General features: G+C 37.6%; 1 protein-coding gene across 1 annotated transcript in view; it reads left to right on the top strand.

Annotated features, from left to right (window-relative positions):
* Positions 1-12,536, top strand: part of LOC308495710 (ankyrin repeat domain-containing protein 26-like) — a 30,023-nt gene that overhangs the window by 6,701 nt on the left and 10,786 nt on the right. The window contains exons 5-8 of the mRNA XM_081080699.1: positions 2,146-2,216; positions 2,556-2,649; positions 8,876-8,985; positions 10,263-10,317. Of these exons, the coding sequence (XP_080936825.1) occupies positions 2,146-2,216; positions 2,556-2,649; positions 8,876-8,985; positions 10,263-10,317 (330 nt within the window). The remainder of the gene's footprint in view (positions 1-2,145; positions 2,217-2,555; positions 2,650-8,875; positions 8,986-10,262; positions 10,318-12,536) is intronic.

Below are 12,536 nucleotides of genomic sequence, written 5' to 3'. Positions count from 1 at the left end.
ATGACTATTTTATAACTGCCAATTTGTACTTCTTAACCCTTTAACCTTTTCAATTTGTTCCCCAATACTCTTCCCTCTGGGCAACGATCAGTTAGTTCTCTGCACCTATGAGTTTGTTTCTTTTTACTGTGTTCATTTATTTTTTTTTACATATCACCAATAGGTGAAATCATGTGGTATTTGCCTTTCTCTATCTGACTTTTTTCACTTCGAATAATACCCTCTAGGTCCACGCACATTGTCGCAAATGGTAAGATTTTGTTCTTTGTTTACAGCCAAGTAGTATGTCGTTGTGTATATGTACCACTTCTTCTTTATCCACTAGGATGGATACTTCAGTTATTTCTTTATCTGGAGTATTGTAAATAATGTAAATAGAACCATACAGATGCATACATGTTTCAAATCAGTGTTTGGGATTCCTGCAGAGAAAAACCCAGAAGTGGGATTGCTATGCCACCTGGTAGTTCTATTTTCAAATTTTTGAGGAGCTTCCATATTGTTTTCCCTATAGAAAGGGTGTGGGCATCCTTATCACTTGCTGCTGAGAAGTACCTTGGATACTAATCTCTGGTTTATAGCTGATATTTAATATGTTTGATACTAACAATCTTAAGTGGATATTAATAATACTTTAATTATAAGAACCTTACATTGTTACAATATGAAGTCTGTATCATATGTATCACAATTGTTTTATGTTACTTACCTAAGATTATAATTTAATTAGTATGCTTTCAAACTCTTATACTGGAACAAATAGGAGAGGATCATAATTTATAGATTTGTTTCAGTGGCTTTACCCTGCCTCTCACGGTCATATAAATTGTATGCTCAATCCAGGAGGTGGTATTTGCATTGTAGTCCATACTCATTATGGACTACACTGAGTGTACATAGGAACGTATACATTATTACAAGCAGAGAAAATGTACTGTTGGCTCTTGGAATTGGGAAAAGGATTTTAGTACTGGGGTTATATTCTAGGCTTAATGCTCCCCATTTGCTGACATTGCCGATAGTTTGATGAATGATTTCAGTGTAACTGGTGTACTCTTACACTGGTTCCACTTCCATTGGCATCCCATCTGTGTAAAATATCAAATTTTATTAGAACATAAAATACAGCAACAATAATAAGGCTAACTGCAAACCCTTTGGTTTTACTGTGTGCCATGTCCTTTTCTATTACATATGTTCCCTAATTTAATCTTCCTAATATCCCAGTGAGGTAGATGCCACTATTGTCTCATTTTATACATGAAGAAACTGAGACCCCAAAAATTTAAGTATTTTGCTCAAGGTTACCCAGCTAATAACTGATGGACTTGGGATTAAAAACCTAGGCATTTTGGCTCTTATTTAGTTACTGCCCATCAAACTATTCCATGACTATCTGACTGCCCCCAAGAGTAGCCTGTTAACTTTCATAATCACTGGACTAGCCTGGTAATTCACGTATGTGAATATTTAAAATTAGAGTTGATGGGATGCTTGGAATACAGTATGTTTGATTTCTTGGGTCATTTGTACCACAAGGTATGATAATTATGTGTGAGAACTCATTCAAGAAAAAGTGCTCCATACCTCATTGCTGAATATCACTGCGGTCACAAAGCTCCCTTTGGGAAGCTGTGCACCAATGCCACCGCCTAGTTCACAGTTCAAAGCACTTCTGGAACTCTTTTTCTGGAATGGCCATCATTGCTGTCATCATATTACCCTTGATGTCCTGAATGTCATCAAATAGTCTTCCTTTCCATATTTTCTTTATCTTTGGATAATGACATATTTAGTCACTGGGGACCAGATCAGGTGAGTAGGGAGGGTGTTGCAATACAGTTATTTGTTTACAGGCTAAAAACTCCCTCAGAGACAGTGCCCTGTGAGCTGGTGCATTGTCGTGATGCAAGAGCAATGAGTCGTTGGCTAAAAGTTCAGGTCATCTTAACTTTTTCACACAATCTTTTAAGCAATTCCAAAGAGTAAACTTGGTTAACTGTGTGTCCAGTTGGTAGAAATTCATAATGAACAGCCCCTCACATATATATAAAAAAAGGGGAGCAACATCATTGCAACAAGTTTGCGAACTTAATTGTCAGATGTCATAGATCATCAGTAAACATAACTTTTTCTTTATTTTAGCTGCAAGAAGCAGGAGCTCGACATCCAGAGGATGCACGATGCACTGAGAAGATACAAGATCACGTGCAAAAGTATAAGTTAAAGCAGCACAGAAAATAACTTGAGTATTTATAAAGCAGATGTGTAGTGTAGTATGACCATTAGATCAGTTATAACAATAAACACATGAGTGTAAAGCTGGGTCAAAATGTCAGCTTTGAGCTACCTTGAAAAGAATAATTTGTGTACATTATCTCTAATTTTGCATATTATGCAAAATTCACAACTAGAAAAATAGCACAATTGCCAAATCATGCGCTTTTCAAATTGTAAGATTTTATGTAGTTGCACCTTAGATATTTGTTCAGTGATTATGTGGTATGCTTTAAAGTCAATGTGTGAGAATAATTATGTCAAAATATTCACTTTAGGCTTGCAGCTGAAAATACTGACCTAAGACTGACAAATAAAAAGCTAGTGGGCATAATCGAACAGCTTCTCAGGCACCTGTCAGGTACAAGTTTGGTAAGTGAATCTCTTCATTTCTGTCATACTGCAAAGGAATTTCTGTCTGTCATAGTAGCATATAAGGATATTTTAGACAATAAGAACAGTCTCATTAATAAAAGTACTGTATTCATGTTGATACTACTTGCTGGGAGTAACGTAATTCCTCTTCACAGAGAAAGAAATCTCAGTTCATAAAATTAATGATTTTTGTAGTAAGATTTTTATAGGAAAAGATTGTGATAGTCTAAAGGCAACATTTGATATACACCATGTTTCATTTATCCTTTCGTGTGTCCAACATTTGGGTTTTTCCAACTGTTGGCTGTTGCTATTTATGCTGCCACAAACATCGGACTACAAATATCTGTTTGAGTCCAGGCATTTGAGTAATGATTTGATCCAGAATTCTAAATTTCCCTTGAAATCTAAACCCTTTAGTGAGATTTGGAGAATGAATTACTTTTAATGTTCTAATTTGTTTTCTTCATCATTAACGAATACTGGGTCATTAGGCAAATGTTTCCTGAAAAGAATATACTTTTCTCTTTGTTGGATTTTGAAAAAGAAAAGAGATGCCAGTGTAAAAGTAGAAATGAATGCCCAATCAAGTCCTTACATAGTAACATAGTGATTCTAGCTTTGCAAGTTTAGAAACTAATCTTTTTCCATTCACTTGAGTTAATCATAGGCTTTTAAAGATTTAACAGTTCGATGTCAGAAAAGATTGATGTGTCATCCAGGATGACAATTTCCTGATGGACAGTGAAAACCGTGTCACTATCTTTCCTAAGCAGAACAACATTCCGCTGCCATCCTCCTGTCCTCTGTAGGAGAGGCTCCCTAGGATTTCCCATCACAAGATCGCATTGTGACCCCTGAGGTGGACCAATGACATAGATGTACCTTCCAGCTGGTGTCTTTCAGTCACAGTAGCCAGGGCTAAGCAATTTCATTAGACAGTCATGCCCATCAAGGGAAACAGAAGATTGTTCTGATGGTCCTTCTTGTGGCCAAAGAAACTTTGAAAAAAAATTTTTGTCTAGACTTCTTGTCAATTAAGTCACATTATGTTGCTAACATACTTTTCATATGAGTGACATGATAATGTGTTGATAAGGAGTCTTACATGAATTTGAGTTCCATGAGTTGTCACATCACAGCTTTATAGAGAAATCTATTATATTAAGGTATCAAAAATTGAAAAATTGGGGATTTGTGGTCAAGATAGCAGAGTAGGTAAATGCCATGCTTGCCTCCTCTCACGACCACATCAAAATTACAACTAAACTACAGAACTATCATCACTGAGCATCACCTGAAGTCAAGCTCAACCAAAGTCGTCCTACCTCTAGGGACATACAGAAGAAGTCACGTCGAGACTGGTAGGAGGAGCAGAAAAACAGAACAAGCTGATGCCAGACCCTTGTGCGACTGTCAGAAGTCTGGAGGGATATCTTGCTTGTCGAGGTCCACTAGGGGTGTGAGAGGTCCCAGCTCCACACCAGGCATCCTAGCCCAGGATTCCAATGCTAGAGAGAGATGTCCCCATAGCTTCTGGCTGTGGAAACCACTGGTCATTCTGGTTGGGTGAGATGAAAAGGATGGCTAGAGTCCCAGTTGATTCTTTTATAGGGCTTGGAATGGGCTTACTAACTGACAGATTCATTTGCCCTGAACTCTAACACTGGGCAGTAGTTCAGGGATATAAGGGGAGGAACTAAGTTTTTTGCCTTTAGGGTGCTGGCTGGAGGGGAGCTTCTTCCCACACAGAGGTCCTTGTAGAATCCATTGTTTCTGTACTGATCCATCACCCGTCGCAGTGTGAGACATAGACGGCCTCCATCACTTGAGTCTACATCAACCTGGCTAACACTGTCCCTGAGAACAGTGATTCCCTGAGAACCTGCCCCACCTAACTTGAGAGCCAACCCAAGCTTCTTCCAGTGACTTTTCCAAAAAAAAACATCCTGTCTTGGCTCATGCTGCAGACTTGCCTAAAATCTCTCAAAGGTTCACAAAACCTAAACAAGCGTTATGTGGCCTCAGCTGTCCTTTACTTCTTGCTGTGTAGACCCAAGATGGCACTAATGGAAGCTGGCTATGGTTCATAACTGGAACTCTTGAGGCACCTCCAAAGCCGGTGCAGGTGGCAGCCATCTGCATCCTGCTTTGTGGTCAAGCTAGGTGGCCCTCGCAGGACATAGGCTGCGGCTGAACTAGGCCTGTGGCCGGGCCACTTCTAGGAGTCCCTAGGGCTGACATACCTGGTGGCCATCTTTGGACAGAGCAGGAGCATCACCGCTCTGGTGCCTCCCAGAAAGACACAACCAAAGTGTACACAGGGCAGACACCAGTGCCCTGCTAAAGCAAATCCTGCTCTATAGGGGCAGCCCCTGCAAAACAGCTCCTCCACTGGAGTCATGGTCAGTCCTCACAACCACACAGTCTGAGGATCAATGCCTCCCGTTCACATGCCAACAGCACCCAAGGCTGCACTACAACAGGAGAGCACAGAGGACTCACACAAGGGGCAGAGCTGCCGCCCCCGGCTCTGGGTAACAAGGAGGCTGTGCCACACGGCCCCACAGGACACCTACTATATAAGGCCACTCAGATAGGCCTGGGAGACACAGCAGTCCTACCTCATACACAGAAACATTCAGAAGGAGGGAGCCAACATGGGGAGTCAAAGAAACATGCCAAATAAAAGAACAGAAGAAACCTCCAGAAAAATACTGAGCAAGATAGAGACAAGCAATCCATCAGATGCAGAGTTCAAAACACTGGTTATTAGGATGCTCAGGGACCTCAAGAAGAACTTCCACTAAGACATAGGAAACATAAAAATGAAGATAGAAAACATAAAAATGAACCAGTCATAAGTAAAGAATAAAATAACTGAAAAAGCGAATGTCTTAGAGGGAATGAAAACTGACTAGATGAAGCAGAGAATCGAATGAGTGATTTAGAAGATACGGTAGCAGAGAATACCCAGTCAGAACAGCAAAAAGAATCCAAAATATGAGGACAGTTTAAGGGACCTCTGAGAATGTCAAGCATACCAACATTATCATATGGGGTACTACGGGAAGAAGAAATGAAGGAATTCGAAATGTACTTGATAATGACTGATAACTTCCCTAACTTGGTAAAGGAAATGGACATATAAGCCCAGAATTTCAAAGAAGATGAGCCCAAAAAGGCCCATACCAAGATACGTCATAATTAAAATGCCAAAGTTTATAGGCAAATAAAGACTTTAAAACAGCAAGAAAAAAGCAGTTAGTAACCTGTAAAGGAGCACCCATAAGACTAGCAGGTGATTTCTCAAGAGCAACTTTGTAGGCCAGAAGGGATTGGCACAAAATATTCAAAGTGATGAAAGACATGCCTACAACTAAGATTTCTTTACCCAGCAAAGCTATAATTTAGTATCATAGGACAGATCAAGAGCTTTCTGGAGGAAAAAAGAAAAACTGAAGGAGTTCATCAGTACCAAACCAGTATTACAAGGAATATTAGAGGGACTTCTTTAAAAGGAACAAAAAAGGAAGAACAAAAATATCAATCATAAAATAGCAGTAACTACATATCTATGCACAATTACTTTATGTGTAAATAGATTAAATTCTCCAATCAAAACACAGGGTGGCTGAAAGGATAAGAAAATAAGATCCTTACATATGCTCCCTACAACAGACTTGCTTCAGATCAAAAGACACAGAGACTGAAAATAAAGGGATATTTCATGAAAACAAAATAAAATTTAAAAAGCTGTGGGAGCAATACTTATATCACACAATATAGACTTTTAAACAAAGGCTATCACAAGAGTTGAAGAATGACCCAGATATCCCACTTCAGAGTATTTATCCAAAGAAACCGAAAAATGCCAATTCGAGGCGACGTGTACATCAATATGTTCACTGCAGGATTCTTTACAATGGCCAAGATGTGCATGCAGCCTATCAATGGATGAATGGATAAAGAAGAGATGATACATGTATGCAATGGAATATTGCTTGGCCACAGAAGGAAATGGGCTCTGGCCATCTGTGGCGGTGTGGATGGACCTGGAGAGTACAGTGCTGAGTGGAGTGTGTCAGACCGAGAAAGATGCACTGTGATTGTGCTTCTAAGTGGGATTTAAGAACAGAACAAACAAACAGAAAAAAGTTCATACATACAAAGAACATTTTGTTGGTTGCCAGCTGGAAGGGGGTTTGTGAAGTGGGTTAAAAGGGGAGAGATTAAAAAGTACAAATTGGTTGTTACAAAGTAGTCATGGGGATCCAGGGTATAGTATATGGAATGTATTAATGATATTGCAATAACAACACATGGCATCAGATGAGTACTAGATAATTTAGGGTGATAGGTGGGAGAGGAGTGAGGAGCAGGGCGGAAAAGGTGAAGGGGTTAAAAAGTACAAATTGGTAGTTACTAAATAGTCATGGGGATGTAATGTAAAGCATAGGGAATATAGTTAATACTATGACAATAACTATGTATAGTGCCAGGTGGGTACTGGATGAGTCAGGGGAATCACTTTGTTAAATTACTTAAATTCTAACCACTATGCTGTACACCTAAAATTAATATAAAATAATATTGAATGTCAAAAAATTGAAAAATTTGTAAGCACACCCAAAACTGATTAAGCTTATACCAAAATAATGAGGGACGATAGGTTCCTAGGGGAAGTAATTAGGATCTCGACAGAATTATCAGCCACCATAAGGTCTACCCTGTAAATCAAAAGTTTAATTACGACAGGTTTCAACGAATTCGATCAATAGCCCCCCAGGTGAGAGAGTACCTGGGTTAAGATATTTGATTCACACAATGTGAGAGGAAGCATCTGGACTGGTAAGAAAGGATAGCTCCAACTGACTTAAGCTGTCAAACAAGATGGTGGAGTGTACTTGCAAAAGGAATTTCAGAACACTTCCATAGGTCAGGTCAGGTCCCAAGGAATAGGAAGTTATTCAATAGAGCAAACAAAAATGGAAAGGCGAATAGTAGATAATGTGAACCTTATGAAAAAACTTATGCATTCTGAGAGAAAAACAGGACAAAGTATGCTGGTCAACATCCTAAGGGTGAGGAGCTGCCAAGATCTGAAAATAACGCTATGTTCACAGTCACAGTGATAAGAATCCCCATGAAATGTACCAGATGAGCTGATCCACAGCAAGTCATGGTTTATGAGTGTGTGGTTGAGGGACACTGTCTATGAGGAGCTCGAGGGGAAAAAGGAAAGTACAGATGACCTCAGTAAAGGGGTCAAGGCTGCCACTGTAGATGAGGGAATGTGGTTTGAAGCACTGGGATTTAAGGAGCTGAGAGCATTTAAAAAGAGGAATAGAAAAGGGTCAAGGCCTGACCACCAGGACTGCTGTTTAGAGATGAGTTGGGCTGAGAAGACTATAGAAAGGGTGTGGGCATCCTTATCAGTTGCTGCTGAGAAGTAAAGCAGGACAAGGACTAAAAGAGATGACCCTGAAAAATGTTTTCGCGCAATTATAAGGACAGAAAGTCAGGCTCTCATGTAAAAGAAGAGATTAAGTGGCGAAAATATGGACCTGGGGATGAGACCACATATTAAAGAGGGTTAGAGTCTAAGGAGAAAAACAGGATGACAGAAAAAGTTACAGGAATCAAGAAAAAGTTATGTTTTTACATAATATAGAGAAGATAAACTTTAAAGAGAAAAATATTTACTAGAAAAGGAGAAATTGAAACCTATGGAAGAACGCTTACAGAGAATGAGAGTCTTCATCTGATGCTCATGTCAGATTATCACAATGTAAGGGGGACTGCACAGGAAGTTTTCAAAGATTATCATACGAAAATGTGATTCCATAAACCCTGTAAAATCTTGAAATGTTGATGAAAATGTCTCTGGGAGCATTTCTTGAAACTAAAATGTAAAGAGAACCACTATTTAAATCTATTCTTTAACACTTAGTATTTTTACATGTAAAAGCCTCTGTTTTTAAGAAAGTTTGGCAATTTAAATTCCAGGAAACCAATGATGACACTGTAAAATCCATTTCAGCTGCTTTAAGAAATGTCATTGTTTTTGAACTCTGTCCTTATTGGCATCAGGTCTACAACTACATTTTATACACCTGTGTACACATATTATTCATGAGCTCATGAGGAATCATATTTTAAAGAAAGAAGAGTGAGTCTCTAGATTTTTAAAATTAACTTTCTTTAAAAATGTTTTTCAAAGTCTGAGGATGAAAAGGAACAATTAAAGTACTATGAGAAGTTAGAATCTCTGCAATATAATTTGAATCAACAAAAGAAGAAAAATGATGAATTAGAGACAGAGGTTACCAGGTAAGGTTTTAATATTTCAGATCATGTCAACCATTAATTACTATTTCATTATAATTCTTACTTTATGAAAACCTAAGTACAAATGTATTTCATACCTGTAATTTTCATAATTAAACAAGCTATCCTACTTACAAATTTACATCAGAAACTCACAGCATAGTCAAACTTGTGTGAATGCCAAAATATTATACCTACTTTTGAATGATTCCTAAAACTATAATGACCGTGTCTTTTGCATATACTGTCAACTGCACTCTTCCTGGTCTCCCTTGAATCTTTATTTCTGCAGGATGTCTGTGCTCTCTTTGGTAATCTTTCCTTCTTTTCGTAGTGTTCTTGCCTTCAGCATTCTAACAGTTTAATGTCTAAAAACCTATCTGTGGTATTGTTTAACAACATCAGAATTGTTATTGATTTGGCTTCTATGTTCTTTCTACTTTTTTGTCAGTTATAAAATATGTCATACATACCAAACCATATGTATAACTTAAAAAAGAATGAGATGAGTAATCATCTCACTCAAATAATAATGGAATCTTTCCCAACGTCTGGGAAGCCCACGCGTGGCTTGCTTTCTGTTTACTTGCTGCTTACTGAATGAAGTTCTTTCTCTGATTCTCCTCAGTGTTTTTTCTCCCATGTCACTGTCTTTCTCTGCATTGTTTTGTATTCTCATTTTGTTAACTTTGTGCTAGCAAAGATCTCTTCGTAAAACAGACTCGAAGAGACTGTGACACATTATCTCTCCAATTTCCTTTCTTCTAAAGCCCTGCCCCTTTCCTTTCCCCTCCACTCAGACTTCAGATTTTTCTTTCCGGTTTCTCTTTCTATTTTGAATGATCTCTTGTTGGTACGTACTTTCTTTTCTTCTGGTAGACTGTGGTCAGTAGGCACCGAATGGTATTTTGGTGTTTTTTCAAAACATCCACATATATTATACTTTTCTTCACCTTGGATACTAATCTCTGGTTTATAGCTGATATTTAATATGTTTGATACTAACAATCTTAAGTGGATATTAATAATACTTTAATTATAAGAACCTTACATTGTTACAATATGAAGTCTGTATCATATGTATCACAATTGTTTTATGTTACTTACCTAAGATTATAATTTAATTAGTATGCTTTCAAACTCTTATACTGGAACAAATAGGAGAGGATCATAATTTATAGATTTGTTTATTTTGTATGATAGACATATCATCTCTTTAAATAATTACTAAACATTTACTCTTAAAGAATTTGACTTACTCGTTTTCTACAATTCTGCAGACTGAAGACCCTCTTTCAGAATACAAGGATGCTACATGACAGTCAAAATGGAGAGGTTAGTTTCCTTGGAGATTTAGAACCCAATCAATCTGAAATGGATATTCAGATGGCTAGGTTAAAACAGAAGGTACTTTGTAATCCGTTTGGGACCCAGAAATCACTTAATTTGGGGAAATAGAAACCACTCAATGCTTTGAGCAGTACAATATTGATTTCTCTCTTAATTTTACAGACTCAAGCAGTGAAAAAGATAGCTTATTTTCTATATCATTTTTCTATAAAAGGGCATACTGTTACCTCTCCTATGTCTCAACCCTGGCTAGTGATCTAAAGCCAAGAAGAACACCGTTGCATGACCCCAAAGCACTGGCTCCAATCTTCATTGAGATATAATGAACATAGCATGCAGTTCAGTCATTTAAAGTATGCAGTGCAGTGGCTTTTAGTGTATTCAAAGCTTTATGCAGTCATCATCACAATCAGTTTTACAACATTTTCATCACCCTGGAAAGTATCTGTGTACTGTTAGCCTTCACCGTGTGCCAGTCTGCCCTTCCCACTCTTCCTAGCCCTAAGGAACCACTAGTGAACTCTCTGCTCCATATTGTGGTTTTGATGTAGTTTTTTCTGATGACTAATGATGCTGAGCAATCTTTTCCCATGCTTATTATCCATTTGTATAACTTCTTTGAAAAACTGTTGTTTCAATTCCTTTGCCCTATAAAATTGCACTGTCTCTTTCTTGTTGAATTGTAAGAGTTCTTTATATATCTTGGATACAAATCGCTTATCAGATATAGGATTTTCAAATATTTCTCCCTTTCATTAGCTTGTCTTTTTAGTCTTTCAATGGTATCCTTTAAAGCACAGAAGCATTTATTTTAATGGAGTCCAGTTAATCTATTTTTTTAAACACTCAATTACGAACTCTTTCATGAGGACATATACCTATGCTTTCTTCTAAGCTTTTATAATTTTAGCTTTTACATTTTGAGATAATTTTTATATCTGGTATGATGTAGAGCTCTAATTTTTTCTTTTGCGTGTGGATATCCTGTTGATCCAGTATCATTTGCTCAAAAGACTATTCACATCCAATTGGATTTTTTAGCACCCTTGTCAAAAATCACTCGGCTCTACATATGAGGTTAATTTCCGGATCCTTAATTTTGATTCATTGATCTATGGATCTGTGCTTACGCCATTACCAAATCAAATGTTATGAGAATGCTTCCCCAGTCATCTTGCATATTACCAGATGCCTTATGGAATAATAAAATGTCAATGTAGGGGAATATCTTTAATTCCACTTCTGTGGAGATGTTTTGCTTCTGGATGGAGCCTGTGGCCCGCAGACCTTGGTGACCTTATGACATGATGGGATATTAGGCTTACAAAGTCGACTCATTCCTTTTGTTTTCTTCATTCAAAACATTAATCTTTAACCCAGTGCCTCCCTTTCATTCCCATTTCCATCAAATGTCGGTAATAGGATCTGATACTTGGTGGACAACTTTCTTCATTTTGTCTATCTCCTAATCCATAGCCTCTTCCATAGATTTCACTGTCTAGGAAGGAGAAGATGAAACCTGGACCATCTGCTTTCCTCTTTAGAAATCTCTCTAATCCATCATCTCGCAATTGAAAAGTAGATTCTGTTTGACCCGGTTCTTTTCTGAAACACTGGTGCCAATCTTGTTCTTGGCATAGATCCTACATTCTCAGAAACACATTGAGATGCATAGTTGTACCTTTAGCTTCATATATAATTAATGGAATAAATATTTCATCCCATCCAAAGAAAACATTTCAAGAGTACAGCTGTTAAAATTCAGGAAGTAATTATTTAATCAGAAACAAATAATAGTTTTGTGATGTGAATTATAAAATGTCAAAGCCTTTTTGTGTGATACGGAGAAGCATTTCGGTATAAGATACAGAAGACATGGTCTTCCCTTCCCATACAAACAAGCTTGATGTACGGTAAAGGAGAAATTGTATTTAAATAGTGCCAGAGGACACTATGATTGTTTTACTACTGAGATTAAAAATGATTCCATAATGCTCTCTATTTCCTCACTGAGGAAAAGGAAGTGAAGATTGAGTACTAGATTGATGAATAAATATTGAAAGCTGCCTATCTCTTTTAGAATTTTAGGGAATGGAAATCAGGAAAAAGGTTTGATTTTGGTTATTAACTGGATATTTCTAGTTTTACAACTATCATACTAGAAATCATATGTCTCCTTGCCTGTCTTCCTTATCCCGTACTTT

This window comes from Rhinolophus hipposideros, assembly GCF_964194185.1.
Source record: "Rhinolophus hipposideros genome assembly, contig: HAP1_SCAFFOLD_156, whole genome shotgun sequence".
In the NCBI taxonomy this organism is placed as follows: Eukaryota; Metazoa; Chordata; class Mammalia; order Chiroptera; family Rhinolophidae; genus Rhinolophus; species Rhinolophus hipposideros.
The sequence above is the reverse complement of the archived record's forward strand: the minus strand, read 5'-3'. Positions and strand labels throughout refer to the sequence as shown.